Genomic DNA, 17,790 nt, shown 5'->3' on the forward strand with positions numbered 1-17,790 from the left:
TAATGCCTATTATACATATCTTGACAGATTGCGTCAACACACTTGACAAATTTTATGGGTGTTTTTATTATTACTCGTCAGGTTGTTTCTTGTTGACATGTTCACAATATGTTTTGATTAACGATAATAAACCTACAAAGTGTTCAGCAAAAAGCCTGGATGAATAAAGTAAAACATTTTACGCGCTTGGCACTAACACCAAAACTCCATAACGTTCAAATCTGCATGGCAGTGTGTACACGTCATGGATTATTGGGAGAAGAGATCCTCTTTCACCAAGATCAACGAGTTAAGTGATTCAAACCTTTCAAATTTCATCCATCCATCCACCTATTTTAATTCCTTAAAAGTTATAATAATTTTAAATCGTTAGATAAAATTGAAAAGATCTAAATCACTTAACCCGATAAAGATCTGAGAGATCTCTTCTCGATTATTGGTAACTTTTCGCTAAAGTCAATATATAATTCTTTTGTTTTTTTATTGTTCACACGTCGGTCTACGCACGTTGTGGGACATGAAAAAATTAAAAATAATTTAGGTGGTGGGTTTGGTATTGATTTGGTTTGGGATCCACCGAACCTTCTCCTCTGTTTCCCAAAAGCCACCGATCAAGACGTAGACGTGCGTTTAAACCGGCAAAAAGCACATGCTAGAGCTAAGACCCACCAAATCAATAAAAAACATCATTTTCCAAAAATAATTAAATAATAAACAAATCCACAAAATAATTCTACAGCCAAAAGCAATCCGAAAATTCTCGCAGGAAGAACTAGCAGCAGCAGCAGGAGGAACAACAAGGGCATCAGTTCATCTGAAATGCTAACACGAACAACATAACTTTTTTACAGATTCAAGCAAGCCCCAAGCAAAAAACAGTGGACAAGAACACAAGTCCTTCAAACACTCTGCATATGACATCGACTGAAGGCGGGGCTTCGCGTTATCCGGTAATTCGAAACCTTGGTATGCCACACAATGAAGTCTTAAATCTAAATATGTACACAACATTATGAGAGTGTATATACGCAGCCGGACCAAAACTTTGATTTCTATTTGGTGTTGCCTCCTATAACAAACCTTGTTTTGCAAGATCTCTTCCAGCTGATACACCAAAACAAGAACCAAAAAAGAAAGGTAAAGACATAAGCCACATGAACTCGAAGGGAAACACCGCAAAAGATAGCAAACCGATCCATTCCAAATCTGAAACAACAACTAAGGGCTCGTTTGGGAAGCATTTCATACAAGAAGCATATGACTGGTTCTTTTTAAATGAAGCACTTCCAAGTGCTGTTGGAACCCAAAGCATTTCCTCTACAAGCTTTCAGTCATTTAAAAGCACTTCGCAAACGAGCCCCGAGACCATAAGAAAATGACAATAGAATTGAATCACACTCGAAAAGAATTGCCTTTTAACTTGAATGTTACCTGAACTACAGTCTCCTATAAATACTCAAATCAGAAATGGTTATAAGATTTCAAATCTCCTCATCCATATTCTTTTCCCCCTTCAATTAGAAACCCTACTTTTCGTTCTATGAATACAAAATTTCGCTAATCATAAGACTACAAGATGAGATATTCATAGATAAAAGGCAATGCTATCGAGTTTGTACTTGTTAGTTCACTAACATTTTCAGCTAAACGGCATCGGAAATTGCAGAGTTGATCACAATTAGTACATTGAACATAAACAAAGTAAATTAATAAAAGCCAAGCCCTCACCTTTAGAATCTGGCAACACCAGGACAACCTGCATTGTCACATTGTTTGGTGGAAGCTGCAATCGAAGTGGAAAGAGCTGCTGATTCAAAGGGCTTCGAGCGCAGACGATGATCCCCTCAATCCCGGTCTCCTCCTCGAGCTTACGAGTCAACTCATCAACCCCATTTCCTTTGAAAGTCATAGAGTAGCCCTGCACTGCCTCATCATCCACATCGCCGTTATCTTCAGCTATATGGTAATATATAGTCCTCCCTTCCGACTTCGGCGGCGACGCCACATATGAATCACTCGACTGCAATTTAAAATCATCAAATTCAATTAGATTAAATCGAACAAAATTCAGATCGAAATACGAATTATAAAAACCAAATTCAGAAACAAACCTCTTGTCTTGACAAATGGCTGGATCTGACGGAACCGGCTGATGGGGAGCTGGATTCGAAGTCCAGAGAATCGGAGTGGGGAAGCGGCGGCGGGCCGGACGGCTTAGCAGCCGGAGAGTTGATTTGAATCTCCACAACATCGACATCCCACAGAACCCAATCCTGCGTTGCGGTTCTGTGAGGAATATCATGGGTCACCGAGTTCCGCCACGGCGGGAGTCCTCCATTTGCTCGGAGGAAGTTGCCGTACCGGGTCTTGAGCCGGACCTGCTTGCCATCCCTGACGGGCTCCCACTCGACGGAGGAGTCGAGCCGCCGAGGCAGAGTCTGGAGCACTTTCCGGCCGGTCATGCCAAGGAGGTAAGGCTGGTTGGAGGCGGTGAGGTACTTGCCGAAGCAGCTCTTGAGTCGGATGATGTTGTCGGTTTCGGGTACGACCTCGACGGTCCACCGTGCCCTCGTGGACGACCCGTTTCGTTCCTGGGCGACGGACTCCTCGTCCTCCTCCGCTAGGAGGTACTTGTCATGGTGGCTGCGGAGGCGCACCGACTTGGCCTTGTGGAAGAAGTCCATTCCGATTCGGAACTTGTTGGATTTCGTCTGCGGAGAAATGGTTTCGGATTAAAAAATCGGAACTTGATGGATATTCTCGGTTTCTGAAAATATGGAGCGTATGCATTGAAGTTATGATATTTGTATTGGTCAAAAAACGACAAGTTCCCAGTCAGCGCCCGTAACTTAGAGCGTGGCACCACGCGGTTGTGTGTACGTGGCCTCATCTCTTTGTGGGTTCCGTGTGGGAGAGGCTGTTGGGGGGCGACATTCTTTTATCGAGTTCATATCGACTAGAATTTGCCTACACATTTTATGTGTATTTTTGGTTTTTTTATTTTTTATAAATATTGAAGGTATTTTAACATCATCTGTAGGTGAGGTTTCAATAAAAAAGAGTAAAATTTGAACTTGCGAAATTATATTATTGCCCATCATTTTTTTTGTGTAATAAAAGACTAATTTGTCTTTTTACTCTCTTTTGGTAGACAAAGAGAGTTTCATTAATTAGCAGAGATTAGATTGATGGCTTGTTTAAAAGTGTTTTTAAAATAATTAAAAGAGTTTCTAATGAAAATATTTTTGAACTAACTTTTAGTAAAGCGCAAGTAAATTATACAAAAGCATCATATATGGTTTTTTTTTCAAAAAATACTTTAAAAGTGTTATTAGAACTCAAAAATACTTTTTCTTAAAGCGTTTTTAATCATTTAAATAGCACTTCCAAATAAGACCTAATTTAGAATGCATCACAAACACATTGCACATGGGTTCACCAAGCACTACAAAGCCTAAAGCCACGTTTAACACACGGACTATATGGGAAATGGGGGTTCCTATGGGGAAAAGATTTTTTCAAGTATTGATTGTTTAAACAGTATTTCATATGTTATAACAAAAGTAGAAGAAATGATTTGCATCCCTCCACATGTTATAATACAATGAAATCCTCGCTTAGATACTAGACATTTCAAAAAATTTCTCCCTATAAGAGAATATGTTCTCGATATTAACATATTCCCTTATGGATAAATTAAAAAAAATGTTCACTTAAATAAAAATTTACTAGATTTGCGTTGTCACGAGGTCATTCACAACGAATTGAGTTGACTAAAATCCGTGTAGTAATGAGATCATGTTAATGGTTAAGATATTAGTGAAAGATATATTTTTTCTAGTTTAAGGTTGCAGGCCCTAACCAGCCCAAAAACATCACATTTATTGTAAGCATACCTAAAAATAAGAAATTTATCATAGGTAAGATCCAGGTAGGGTTTTCCTTTTAATATATTTTTGTAGATAAGGGTAGGATTGTCCACTTACACTATAAATTATAATAGTGTAATGTCTATTTCATGACAGATGTACAACTACGTCAATCGCTAATCTGAAAATGGCACCATGAGGCGATTGAGAGGAGTGAAAACTTGACCAAATGTAAAGGGAAGAGAACATCTCCGGATCCCTTCCACATAATTCTACTCATCAAATAATTTGGATTCTTGAAATTTGATCAAACGGCTAAAAACAAGGATCTACTCTAAAAGTTATAATAACTTTAGCCGTTGAATCAAAGTTTAAAGACCCGGATTGTTTAATAAGTAGGATTAGATGTAAGGGATCCGAAGAGGATCCCTTTCCAAATGTAAATGTGTTTATAAACTAGTGCGACTTTCGTGTCCTCCTACGGCCCACCCATTAAGTTGTGGTGCAGACGAGTTGGTGTGCATTTTCTAGAGGAGAAAATGCTACGGAGACTCTCAAAAGTGCAATTATTTATGTATTTTCTGTCATTTTGTATTTTTAGCACATTATTTTATATGTTGGCATGGAAATTGACGTTAAAATATAAGATGACAAATGATGCATAGAAAGTCTCACTTTGAGAAATTCTCCTTACCATTTCTCAATGGGAGGTTATATCGCAATTTGCAAACAATTATATGTCTGAAATCTAATGAATAGTCAAATTAGGGAACTAAATTCCATGGTTAGAATATAAAATTGCAACTAGTGTGTTATGCAGCTATTTAAATACCGAGTACACATGCATCCAATACTGGGAAATAACTTAAGTGTGTAGAACTCGTGACATTTAAGTTTGCCTCTTGTTTTATTAAGTCTTTTATAGTTTGGATCCTAGAGATTTCTTGTGGAAACAAATCAGTCGGCTCTAGTACCATATTTTTGTATTTGACAAAATAAAATGTAAGATTCCTCACTCAATTGGAAACGTACTGGCATGTCCAACCAATGCAATATCCATTTTTTCTTTTTAATTTTATCATTATTAAAGAGAAGAGAGGGGAATCGAAAATGTTTAAATATTTCAAGAGAATGAGAAGGTTCAAAGACATAACGCTTAAGTGAAAATCCAACATCTTATTCACTAGGATATTGAATCACATGCAGTATCGTGTATAATCACCAAACATTATAACATTTCATTGGCTAAATGCATGACCACGTAAAAATTTAAGATAAATACTAAGGAGACTCTCCATGGATTCTAAATCACCTTATATATTTGACACAATTTTTGTGCTAATGTTATAAAACATTGTATAAAAATATATGAGGTATTGGCGAGTTCATGAAAAATTTCACTCTTAGAGAATCTCCTTAATATTTTTCGAAATTTAATGCAACTGCTAAGCATTTTGAGGAACAATTAATAATTTTTTTTCTTTAAAAAAAGGACAATGAGTGGCAAGCCACGGTTATCCACTCCTTCCGGTGAAGACTCACAAAGGCATTTCAGTCTCCTTCTGACCACAAGTATGGCTTCCACAACAGCAACGGGTTCCAAACCCGAGACCTCCACACATTTTTTGTAGTGGTTGAAGGAAGCTTCATACTCTACTTTTGCTACTGAGTTATCAGTTCGTGGTTAGGAATAATTGATAATTCATCTTGTGATTAATTAAGAGAAGTGATTTTTGCAATTTTATTTATTTTTATTACGCATCTATTAATTTTTTAATAAATTGAAAATTAATTAACAACCTAAACCAAAAAAATGAGTGTAAAAATGGGTCTATAAACCACAATTCCGTTTGCCCCAAGAAGAAGGAAGTTAAATCAATTGAACAATCAACACGGTACCGTATGTCATGATCAAACTAAGATGCTTGATTAAAATTTAATGACAATTAACAAGCCTAATTAACTAAAATTAATTAAGCAAAAACTGAACATACCTGCTTAGCCAGATTTTTCGACGACGCCTTCGGAGACTTAGCCAGCTTTCCCGACGACGGCTCGGAATTAGGCGACTTGGTTGAAAATACCGAAATGGGCGACCCGTACTCCGACGAGTAAAGCTCGTCGGAAAACGACGAAAAACTCGACTGCTGCCACAGCAACGACTCTGACGCCGGAACCTCCGTCTCCAGAACGTCCCACAGAATCCAGTTCTGGGTCGATGACGTGGTGGGGTCGTCATGAGTGAGCGAGTTTCGCCACGGCGGCGGCCCACCATTGGCGCGCAAGTAAGTGCCGCACCACGTTCGCAGCTTGACCTGAAACCCGTCACGTATGGGCTCCCACTCGAACTTCCAGTCGACGAGGTTGTCTAACTCCGCCTGGATGACTTTATTGCCGGTCATGCCAAGAAGGAAAGGGAGGTCGGTGGCGGTGAGGTAGAGCCCGTGGCAGCTCTTGAGGCGGATGAAGTGGGATTTTTTCTCGACGAGCTCGACCGTCCACCGGGCCTTTCGGGAGGTGCCGTTGCGGCTCTGGCGGACGGACTCTTTGTTGTCGTCGGCGACAAGGTACTTGTCGAGGTGGCTCCGCAGCTTCACCGCCCTGGCGGTGTTGAAGAAGTCCATGGTTGATGATCAAAAAACGAGACCGTACTTTAAAAAATTAGGAAGATTGGGGTTTTGGGAAAAGGCTGGGTGTGTTGGGTTTTGCTTGTTGGTATTAAACTGCTTTTATAGGTTGTTTATATTAGAATAACTCTTAGGCTCGTTTGGGATGGACACTACCTAGAAAGTGTTGGAAATGAATCCTCGGGATTCCTTCCATCAAATCCACAAAATTCATCAATTCGGATCCTTAAAATTTGATCCAACAGTTACAAACATGAGTTCATTTTAAAAGTTATAATAATTGTAGCCATTGAATCAAATTTCAAAGGTTCGGATTGATAAACTTTGTGAATTTAGTGGAAGAGATCCGAAGATAAAAGTGTTTTTGCTAGAAATATTTTGAAGACAAACACGGTGAAACAAGCGGTTGGATAGCAAATACATTTTCTCAAAAACGCTTTTTATTATTTTGTTCGGTACACAATCGAAATTGTTTTTATTTTTTAATTTTAGACAAATGACAGTTACACTAAATTTATCTAAATTGAATACATTGATAGATATAGTTGAGCACAAGATAACATAATTAAATTCAAATTTAAATGAGTAACACTACATTTACCACATTTTTTTAGTACATTAATATTTTTAAGAGAAGTTCGGCTAAGCCTTACCACATATTGATACCAACATTTTTAACACCTTTTTAATAAAAGTAGGGCACACCAATACATGTATGCATTGTTTCTATTAGAGAAATAATACAAATGATGTTATAAATATAAGGTAAGTGTAACATTTTTGAATCCATATTTGTTTGAGAAAAGGAACATTTAGACCTTAAAAAAATAGAAACAAGATACTTGACTAGAAGATTGTTATAGTCAAGCTTTTGGATTCGTTCAAGTGTTTTTTTAGGATTCACTTACATTTTCACTAAGGATTGGTTTCAAAAACGCTTTCATCAAAAATGTTTTCAGTCATTTTAAAATAATTTTCAAATGAACCTATAGTTGAGCACAAGATACACTAACTAAATTCAAATTCAAATTTGCCTGAGAAAACAAACTTTTAGACCTTAAAAAAAACAAAAACAAAAACTTAATTAGAAGATTATTATGGTCAAGCATTTGGATCGCGAAAGCAGAAGATGGGAAGAAAATGACGATTAGGTACTTTGGTGATGGAGGAAGAAGTTTCCCGGCGGCAACAGTTCATTGACGAGTGGAAGCTGTTTGGGTTATGTAAAGGAATCGTGACTCTTGATGCCCAGGGACTGGTTTTGTCTTGGTACGGCTAAGCCGTACGGGGTTGATTGTCGTATATTCTAGAAGGTCATATCCGTGGACCGATGAGATTATTTTAGAAAGATTCATGCATTTCTAAGTTTGAGTCTCAAAATAATTCAATCTACTGTATCAATTAGCCGAAGTAAAATAATTTCTCATTTTAATTTTGACGGTTTAAAATCGATAGAAATTTTTTTGATATATCTGCTCTCTATTATTTTGATTATTTTTGAGAATTGAACTCATGATTTGATTAGTTCAACGAAATTTTTTTATGAAATGATCAAAATAATTGAAGATAGACAATCTCATATATCATTTTTATGGATTTTAAATCTCAATTATCAAAATAAGGAACTATGACAGTCTATGGACCATTTGGCTAAAAAGCCATTTAGTGTTTCCTTAAATTGTCCATTATTTTATAAATCATTGAATTTAAATTAAGACATTTACATTAAGACATTTAAAACATTATTAAGATGCACTATTAAGAGCATTTTAATGCGAGAAATTGAAGTCCATTTCTGCGTGTTTTTTTTTCATTGAAATATGAACAACGACAAAGAGTGTGAAAAGGGGCAATAACTCTCCAATTATATTCTAATATAAATACTTGATTGACATGGTCTGTTAAGCCGTTGACATTTCTTGCTCATATTATATTGTATTAATATAATGCTCCATTTCCTTCCATGTGTCACTCATATTAATGCTTTAAAATGCGCCAACCGTTAGGTTCTAGTCAAACGGCGAGCATGGGCCTAGCCTAGGCATCCAGGGGCTAGTGTTTCTTTTTTTATTTTTAATTAAATTTATTATATAACTTATCATAATGTCTACTTATACTTAAAAATACATAATTATATTAGGATACATAAATTACAAAACAGAATGATATATAAATTATAAAGTACAATAACATATTGAAAACATTGGAAATAAATATATAATTAGTGCTTATCAAGTATCCAACAAGTCTCTTACAATTTATTAAAAAAAAAAGAAAAATGGAAATTACTTATTTTCTATCTATGTGAGAGTCGCGACCTAGATGATTTAGACGGATCTAAGAGGGCGCTTAGGCATATCTAGACGTCCTTTTATATTATGTAAAAGCCTAATTAATTTTGGCAATGACGAACAACGCCTAGACGAAAATTTTTTGAACACTACAAGTAATACATGAGATGGTACACTTGGATTTTATTCTGAATTTTGATTGCTGTAGTCACAATTTCAGCTACAAAAATGTATACATCAAATGTGTGTACACAAGTTCTAACTGATTGGGGCTTAAGCAACCTAACAATTTAAATAATTTTTTTTTTAAATTACAAAATGATGTATACAAATGAGTTGAGAGAGTTTAAACTTGTATGGGCCATGCAGTCTTGTCTCAAGGAAGGTAAATTATAGGGCCAATAGTAACGAGATGGGCTTTCAACAATAACATCCACATATGCATCCAGACGTGGGCCCACCTTCTGCTTGTGGTCAAATAAGTGGAACTCTCCCGCCTTTTTTTTTAAACAATAACTTACATGTGTGAACATCGTACGTGGACATAATTGTTTTTTGCTTCGTATTCTAACGCCTTTTTTTTAAACAATAACTTACATACATGAACATCGTACGTAGACATAATTGTTTTTTGCTTCGTATTCTAACGCCTTTTTTTTAAACAATAACTTACATACATGAACATCGTCCGTAGACATAATTGTTTTCCGTTTCGTATTTTAACTTTATCAAAAAAATAGGTTAAAAATGTGTGCAGCAATAGTGGACGACGTGCTCAAGGTAAAAAATTGCACCCGGACGCTGTAACCAAGCACAGAAAGGCTTTTTATTTTATTTTAATAATTTCACAGAAATCGAGGTGCTTTTGAGCCTTCTTGGTTCTTGCCTCTCGGGGGCCTATGTCCGTGGACCCCTACCATGAGAAAAAAAAGAGGTCAAAAAGCCTAATATGCTATTCACTACAGTTTGTCAACCGCAGTCAATGGAAGAAAACTAAATCACAACTTTATTGTTCAATTTCCTTTTTTCTTTCTCTTATTTTTTAAAGAAACGTTATTATCTACCGTAATAGGAAAGATGAGCTTAGTTTTATAATAGAAAATTATTATCGACATTCCAAAAATCTCATTTTACACTTCAAACTTTTTATATTTGAAAAGAAAAATAAACTTATGAGGAATGTAGAAAGAGATTTTTAGAGTGCTAATAACACTTCCCTTACAATAAGTTACAATAATGTAGTTTAAATTATTTTAGACGAGAATCAAAGTTAAAACCTCTTACTTACAAGTAAACAAGAATATCACTAGATTTCAAAAGAAAAAGAAAATATTTGAAATGTCATATAAATTTTCATACTTTTTTATTTTGTTACGCGAACGAAAAATTTAAAGTGCATTATCATATTAACTTTTTGAAATTATTAATTTGTCATCTCACCTTAACTCCGTTAAAATTTTCATCTAGTGTTTATTGTTATTTCGGACATTTCAACGTAAAAAATATCATCAAACTTTTCCATAGATGAAGCGTCTCTAGTAACTACCATTTTGAGTCATTTTCACCTCGTAATAAAGAGGAACAAGTGCAAGTCGTTCCCCTTCTAGGAACAACAAACTCTCATACCCTAGTATACAAGATAAACCCTATTTATGTACTTTTTAAATAAACTCTAGAATTATTTTTGCTAAAGGCAACTTATTAGAAAGGGAGTGAAATGTTAAAATGTCAAAATAACTCTGAATGCAAATCATGTGTAAACTTATTTTGGATAGAAAACTTACCGAAGCTAAAATGAGATGACAAAATAATGATTTTGAAAAATTGGTATGATAAATTGTTGAAAATTAGTTTATATGATCAATTAAAAGGAGTGCATGTGTACATATGACATTTCAAAAAAAAAAAAAAAAAAAAAAATCTATTAAAAAATAGTGGTACCCTTTTGCATAAAAGAATTATTCAATTTTACAAACAAATTATGCGACGACGCGTGATAGAACTTATTTTTCTCTCTTATTTTAATTAATTTTATTTACATACGTGTTAGGTTGTGCGATAGATAAGAAATCTTGCATATATGAAGCAAAATTGTGTCATAATTGAATTAATCAAGCAATAATGGCAATCATTTTGAAGGGAGAGACCTCATCACTTAAATGCAGGAATTCTTAATAAAAAACAGGAATTCTAAAAAAAAAAAAAAAAAATTAATTGCAAACTCATTATTTATAAAAAAAAAGTTAATAAAAAAAAAAAAAAAAATCACCCACGAGGGCCACTGGGCCACTGGGCCACCAATAACTTTCGAGTTTTATTGTCTTCTCTCTAGATCTCGACCTCACTCCACGTGACCCTCAGGTTCAAGATCTCGTTTTTATCATTCGTGACTCCTAAAACTTCACTCTTTACACTCCCCTCCTAACACCCATTCCCATCCACATCCATGCCTCCACCACACTCCGTCGCACTCTCAGCCCTGATCCTCCTAACACTCTACTCAGCTACCACCGCCGCCCACTCATGTTTCCCAAAACCATCGTCCTCCTCCACATTTTCCTGTCCACCATTCACTTCGCCGCCGCCGTTCCCCTTCTCTTCTTCACCAGGCTGCGGCCACCCTTCTTTCCAAATCCAATGCTCTGCCCCCCACTCCACCATCTCCATCAATAACCTCACTTTCTCTCTCATCAGCTACGATGCCAACGCCTCTTCACTCCTTCTCTCTCCCCACACCACCAACTTAACTGCCACAAATTGCTCATCCTCTCACTATTCTTCCATCCCCAGCCGATCCATCAACATCTCCGCCTCCCCATTTCGAATATCCGACGGCTCCTGCTCCCGCCTCTCAGTTCTCAAGCCTTGTTCCCCGCCGAATCTTCCCAACTGCAGCCACTGCCCTTGGGAATGCAAGCTCATCAAAGACCCACTCAAGCTTCTCCACGACTGCGGATCTCCGCACCCCCCTGTCACCCACCAGGGCTGCCACGCCGACGTTTTGAGCTTTCTCGACGATTTTCTCAAAATTGGGATCGAGCTGGAGTGGGACGAAGCTCAGGACTCTTACTTTTCCAGATGCAGAGCTTGCAAGTCCAACAATGGCTTCTGCGGCTTTAACTCCTCCGACCCAAATAAGCAATTCCTCTGTTTTCACGCCGAACCTCACCTTACGCCGCCATTGATCAGCAAAGACAACCCGAATCGAATCGCCATCTTGTCCTCTGTGTTCACATTAACTTGCTTCCTACTCGTCGCCTCTGTTATCATAGCCGTCTTCAGGTCCAAAAGATTAAGCTCGGCCGCAACAGAGGAAGACCCAACAACTCTGTTCCTCCACCGCCACCGCCCCGCCAACCTCCTCCCGCCAGTTTTCACATACGAAGAGCTCGAATCCTCAACAAACCACTTCGACCCGAAACGCAAAATCGGGGACGGCGGGTTCGGGTCTGTCTATCTGGGTCAGCTCTACGATGGCAGAGTTGTTGCCGTAAAATACCTCCACAAACCCATCCGCGGCGCCACCGCATCCGGGAAAGCCTTCTCCAACAAATGCTTCTGCAACGAAATCCTAATCCTCTCCTCCATTGACCACCCAAATTTAGTCAAACTCCACGGCTACTGCAGCGACCCGAGAGGCCTCCTTCTAGTCTACGACTACGTTCCCAACGGCACCCTCGCCGACCATCTCCACGGCCCCAAGAGCCTCCATCGGAATGGGTCGATGACGTGGCAGGTGAGGGTCGACATTGCTCTGCAAACGGCCATGGTTATGGAGTACCTGCACTTCTCGGTGGTGCCGCCGGTGGTCCATAGAGACATAACGTCGTCGAATATCTTCATCGAGAAAGATATGCGGGTTAAAGTCGGGGACTTTGGGCTTTCCAGGCTGTTGGTATTCCCCGAAACGACGTCGTCCAGCTCCGGGTACGTTTGGACCGGTCCGCAGGGGACGCCCGGTTACTTGGACCCGGATTACCACCGGTCGTTCAGGCTGACCGACAAGAGTGACGTGTACAGTTTCGGTGTCGTTTTACTGGAGCTGATTTCGGGGCTGAAGGCGGTGGACCAGCGGAGGGACAAGCGGGAGCTGGCGCTGGCGGATTTGGTGGTGTCGAAAATCCAGATGGGCCTGCTCCACCAGGTAGTAGACCCGGTTCTGGTCGTCGACGGTGACGTATCCGACGGCGTGGATGCGGCGGCTGAGCTGGCGTTCAGGTGCGTTGCGGCGGATAAGGACGACAGGCCGGACGCCAAGGAAGTGGTGGAGGAGCTGAAGCGGATCAGAAGCCGCACTCGTGGGGTGTCCCGGGTTTCGAGTTCGAATGTGATTGGCGACGACGTGACAAAGGGATGATCACAGACGGTGGGGCCCGTGGGGGGAGGGAGTGGGGTCTGGTGTGCATGTGCGGGGTTTGACTGATAAGTGAAAGAGTGAGGGAGGGGGAAGTCAGAGATGGCGGTGGTGGAACGAATGTGAATAGATTTGCGTTTGGTTAACTTTGGATCTCCCCTGTGCTTTTCCCCTGCTTCTGGTTTTTTTCTCTTCTCTCTCTCTCTCTCGTCTCCTTCCAAATCAAATTTCGGCATCTGCTAATTTATCAGTTCCAATTCGATCGACGATCATGTCCTTCATTGCTTCGGTGTGTGTCATATATCGAAGCATTGTAAATAAATGTGGTTTCTAAATTTCCAATTTTGGTGGGAATAGTTGCTCAGCTAATTTGTGTGGAGAATATTAGCTATCTCGGTACTAGATACCCCCCAAGTTAAGGGGACAAGAGAGGCGGACATGTTCAAGTTAGGTATGCCATGCCACCTTTAAAACGTATGGACCTGTGAGTGTCCAAGTCGTACTCAAATACATTGGAGCCTGTCCCTGTGAGAATGCGTAACCATCAAGCTGATTAGGCTGTTCTACACACGTTTCTCCGTTCTCCCAGTTGTAAACACAGAATTGCGAAAAGAAAGAAACATCAACCGGCTGTTTCCAAGGTAGGAAATTAGGTTCTTCTTTTATTTGAAACCAAAAGTACATATTTGTTCATGTTCCACGAGTATCCCATGTAGATAATACATTTGAAGTTATGTAATGTGTAAAGATAATACATATAGTACAGAGAACACATACAACACCTGGTTACGGGAAATATGCGTTCTCCAAACGCTTGGCCTCCTCGCTTGCAGTTGCCGCCTCCTCATCCCTGCCTGTCAGTTTATAGCCTCTCTCCTGCAAGCAAGACATACACCACTACATGAAACTCTTCTGAATGATATCGGTCCTACTGCTCATATTCAAATCGAGTGTTACAAAGCTAAAGTATACCAGCAGGCGCCAAAGGAAAGGGATACCCTCTCTTGATTTGATCCGCTTCTTAAGCACTCCAATTGCTGAAATCCACACACAACTGAACAAGTCAGAAGAAAATCACCGGTGGGGTTTGATGGCGAAAGAATAGTGTGTATCATACCTTTTGCAGCTTGTCCATTGTTAAGCAGCATACAGTACCAGACCTCATTGAATATATCAATCTGTTCACCCGATGCTCCGATCATCTTGGATGATAGCACATAAGAATTCTTTAGCGCCTCTCTATGTAGAAATAGAGAAGAACAAGGCAAGGAAATCAGTTCTCAATGTTAATACCTTGTAGTTATCTGCATCAAAGTCGTGACCAAGCAATTCTAATGCTTGTTTTTCGTTACCCTTCCCATACTCGTACGTGGCTTCTGCAAGCTGATAACGAAGATATGGTCCTGTTATTTATAATGACAAACCAAACCGTAACAGTGATTATCTTCTAAATTCATTCTCTTGCTGATAGTATGGAAGAAAAAGGCCTGAGTAAAAATGATGTGGCTATTGATGATTAGATTATTACTAAGCGTTGATTAACGTGCTTATTTCTTATTGGCAACACAGTTTCAAAATTGGGGAAGGTAGCGATCAGAACAAACCAGTATTGCGTTCTGCATGAACTGTTGCTTCTTTTCGTTCATCTTAGTAATTCTACATGAGGAAGAAAGTAGGAATCAAACATTGAAAGATAATGGTAGATAGAGTGCCATTGAGTGAGAGTGGGAGGTTCCTTTCACCTGGATTTCAAGCCCTTGAGCAATTCTTCTGCCCTTGAAATTTCACCAGTATAAGCCAACGCCCATAAAACTAATATGTCAAACTGCCAATCTAAATACCAGTTGGCCTGAACAAAGTGGAACAAATTCGGACAACAGAACTAGATTAAGTGTATGACAACAATTCAAGCACACGAAGCATGGAATGCACATCACCCAGTAAAATAACAATCGCGATATGGGCTACCAGTTCATATCATTCTTTCCTATATTATAGTCCTAGCGATCGAAAAATTTAATAAATATTCTCCGTCAACACATTTATACAAGCCATTCTTATTATGTTCTACTCTTTGCTGCATAAACGAGCACACCTCTTGAGACGAAATGAACCCAAGGTTCAACTTACTTCATCTGTCACACAATTCGCTAAGGTCTTCAAATGGTCCTTAAAGGCATCCATTTCACCCCGAACATGCACCCGTAACAACAACCCAAGGGCATTCAAGTAGACCTAATTGCAAAAGACGTTAGGAATGGAAGATGCAAAAGAGCAGGGTGATCTGAAAAATACTTTCAACAAACCTCTGGACGTGGAGCATCAGGTCTCTCCAACTCCTTCCAGATAAAATGGTCATATAAATCTCGGATTCTTTGGATTTGAGCATGACCTTCTAAATAACAAAGAGCTACATGCCACCAATTGTGTGTGAACCTGATGATCGTAACACTTACTAGCATCTAATTACCAAGTGAAAAAAAAAATCAAACTATAAACTAATTCAATACTCATACATGAATGACGAACACAAATCCCATGAAGGTGAGCATTCTTCCATGAACTCTACTGCTTCTTTAAAGCGGCAATTATACTGAAGAACATGGCACATCTGCATAAGAAGTTAGAATGCGTGAATTACAACATCAAGAACTTAAGCATTTGAAACTTCTTGCGACAACTAACAGACGGTGATACGAAATAAAGTAAATGATTATAGCTCGCAGTATGTTGCACCCAGCAGTCACGCTTGTTGATTTCATATCCCTTTTTCGCAGCTTTCTCAGCGTCTTCCATTCGTCCAAGCTCCAATAAAGGAAAAGCAAGCATGCCATATACAAAATCTTCTTGTTCATTGCTGGGTAGAACCTGTTAGAAAATTGTTACGAAGCAATGAAGAAAACGTAAGAAGTTTATTTAAAATTCTTGAAACCACAGACAAATGTGCTCTCCTAATTCCTATATCTTAAGTCATAAACTACAATTCTTTGGTTGAAATTGCTCAATGCTCATGCAAGATGCTCGAAAAATAACAGCTAAAAAATTATCTTCCACTGCGTCAACATTGTTTAACGAAAATAAAACTTCATATGGCGATGGTGCAAAAATGAACCTGTTGAACAAGATCCAACGAAAGGTCAGGTCGAGCCATGTAGAAGCAGAGCACTTGGGCCCTTTGCAGAGAAGCCAAATCTCTAGGAAAACTTTTCAGGAGCTGCAAAATATAATGAAATAACATTATGAGTTAGTCATAATACCACATGACGGTGTTAAGATCACACCAACATATTTCTTAATAACTTGATTGATTACCACGTGGTATCATGCCATGAGTTAGCTGGGCTACATTTTTGTTTCATATAAAAACAATTTCAGTCGTCATTTAACCAACAAAGCCATTGCAAACACTAAACTTATGTTGAAGGGTTGTCATGCTCATACAAAATACTTAAACCACACAGTTTCTCCTACCATATCTGCCACTCGCCCATGGACCATTCAGTTTCACTAATATAGACGAACAAGGGGAACCAAGCAATTGGAAACATTGTCAAAAACATCCGAGCAACATTACGCTTCGTTAACACCCATTTATGTCTTGGATTCGGGATGATATATCATATATCGGTTATGCAAACCAGAGAAGATGCCTCCAAATCGTAAGGGCAGTGAACTCTTTACCATAAAATTGGAATTTGAAGTGAAAAAAGTTTGTAGTTTGAGGCCTATTTCCACAACGTTTTTCAATCGAATTTCCTCAACGTTTGTACATATAACTGTAGAAGTAGAGTCGCACTGGATCATCTGCTATACCAGCATGACTGACCAAATAGTTACTAACGAGCTGGTTAAAATTGTGAATAAACCAAAAATTAAAAGCTAAGGAAACCAAGTAGATAGCAATAAAAACCCGATAAAGAGGAACTGGCCCACCTTTGAATGCAACTCGAAAGCAACATCATCGTCTCTATCCTTAGAAATAAAAAAATTGACAGCATCAAACACTGCTTTCTCGTACGGGGTAGCTTGTTCCTTCGCACGACAAATTTCTCATAACTCCACAAAAAGTAAATATCCAAAGATTAATCAACCCAAAAAGGTAAAAACTAATCGAAAAAACTTACCAGCCGGGACTTGGCGGCTTGGAGATGAGAAGGAGCTCGGGAAGGATCGGATGAGAGGAAGTAAGCAGCCAGAATGTTAGCAAGCACGCACTGGTCGTCGTGCGCCGCCGCCTCCAATATCACCGACCACCGCCGCCGATAGTTTAAAACCTTCATTCACTCATCAAAAATGAAAAACCTCAAACCCATCTCGGATTTTCGCATACGAAAACAAGAGAGCAATCGAGAAACACTGAAAGAGAGAAATAAATTGTCGGGACCCACCTGGTCGTAGAAGGCGTTGATGGCGGAGATGCAGGCGTCGGAAGAGGTCCTCACCTCGTATCCAAATTTATCAACTTTTAACTCTCCCTCCATTTTCCAACTCTCAGTAGCTAGCTGAGGCTGCCACTCTACTCCCCGGCGATCAAAGAACAGAGCTTTTTGCTAAGAACAGTGCCAGCGACCCCAACTAAAACTGGGTTTTGTTTTCTTTTGGCTGTAAACATTGGATATAAGTCAAGATAAAATTATATATGCTAATAA

The 17,790-nt window shown here is 39.0% G+C and overlaps 3 protein-coding genes across 7 annotated transcripts; 1 reads left to right on the forward strand and 2 right to left on the reverse strand.

The window, feature by feature from the left end:
- Positions 1–673: 673 nt before the first annotated feature.
- LOC103950890 lies at positions 674–6,548 on the reverse strand. Its single transcript, XM_009362139.3, has 4 exons — positions 5,864–6,548; positions 2,112–2,711; positions 1,729–2,020; positions 674–1,104 (listed from the first exon to the last, which is right to left on the reverse strand). The coding sequence occupies exons 1-4, from the start codon at positions 6,491–6,493 to the stop codon at positions 1,070–1,072; spliced, it is 1,557 nt and encodes a 518-aa protein (XP_009360414.2). The 5' UTR covers positions 6,494–6,548; the 3' UTR covers positions 674–1,069.
- Positions 6,549–11,071: 4,523 nt separating this feature from the next.
- LOC125471581 (LEAF RUST 10 DISEASE-RESISTANCE LOCUS RECEPTOR-LIKE PROTEIN KINASE-like 1.5) lies at positions 11,072–13,895 on the forward strand. Its single transcript, XM_048572177.1, has one exon. It carries the CDS (start codon positions 11,234–11,236, stop codon positions 13,142–13,144), a length of 1,911 nt encoding a protein of 636 aa, XP_048428134.1. The 5' UTR covers positions 11,072–11,233; the 3' UTR covers positions 13,145–13,895.
- On the reverse strand, positions 13,784–17,744 carry LOC125471582 (tetratricopeptide repeat protein 38-like). 5 transcript variants are annotated; one of them, XM_048572180.1, is made up of 14 exons: positions 17,530–17,744; positions 17,266–17,415; positions 17,075–17,173; positions 16,254–16,355; positions 15,878–16,009; positions 15,658–15,752; positions 15,448–15,577; positions 15,272–15,376; positions 14,884–14,990; positions 14,746–14,797; positions 14,435–14,524; positions 14,259–14,343; positions 14,114–14,178; positions 13,784–14,017 (listed from the first exon to the last, which is right to left on the reverse strand). In XM_048572180.1, the coding sequence occupies exons 1-14, from the start codon at positions 17,620–17,622 to the stop codon at positions 13,928–13,930; spliced, it is 1,395 nt and encodes a 464-aa protein (XP_048428137.1). In that variant the 5' UTR covers positions 17,623–17,744; the 3' UTR covers positions 13,784–13,927. The 5 variants fall into 5 exon arrangements, 4 of the variants coding, with proteins under 4 accessions (XP_048428137.1, XP_048428136.1, XP_048428135.1 ...); XM_048572179.1 differs by having other exon boundaries at positions 14,114–14,169; positions 15,866–16,009; XM_048572178.1 differs by having other exon boundaries at positions 15,866–16,009.
- Between the last annotated feature and the right edge of the window lie 46 nt (positions 17,745–17,790).

This window comes from the organism of the source record quoted next, unplaced genomic scaffold (genome assembly GCF_019419815.1).
Source record: "Pyrus x bretschneideri cultivar Hongxiangsu unplaced genomic scaffold, Pyrus_bretschneideri_v1 Contig6, whole genome shotgun sequence".
Lineage (NCBI taxonomy): Eukaryota > Viridiplantae > Streptophyta > Magnoliopsida > Rosales > Rosaceae > Pyrus > Pyrus x bretschneideri.

Excerpts from the sequence above, each read along its gene's own strand:
- LOC103950890 (XM_009362139.3), bottom strand. The coding sequence starts at position 6,493 with ATGGACTTCTTCAACACCGCCAGGGCGGTGAAGCTGCGGAGCCACCTC. Across the intron at positions 2,712-5,863 it reads CGAAAAATCTGGCTAAGCAG|ACGAAATCCAACAAGTTCCG; the intron begins GTATGTTCAGTT and ends ATTTCTCCGCAG. Across the intron at positions 2,021-2,111 it reads GCCATTTGTCAAGACAAGAG|TCGAGTGATTCATATGTGGC; the intron begins GTTTGTTTCTGA and ends TTTAAATTGCAG.
- LOC125471582 (XM_048572178.1), bottom strand. The coding sequence starts at position 17,622 with ATGGAGGGAGAGTTAAAAGTTGATAAATTTGGATACGAGGTGAGGACC. Across the intron at positions 17,174-17,265 it reads AAGCCGCCAAGTCCCGGCTG|GAACAAGCTACCCCGTACGA; the intron begins GTAAGTTTTTTC and ends TGTCGTGCGAAG. Across the intron at positions 14,018-14,113 it reads CTTTCCTTTGGCGCCTGCTG|GAGAGAGGCTATAAACTGAC; the intron begins GTATACTTTAGC and ends TCTTGCTTGCAG.
- LOC125471581 (XM_048572177.1), top strand. The coding sequence starts at position 11,234 with ATGCCTCCACCACACTCCGTCGCACTCTCAGCCCTGATCCTCCTAACA.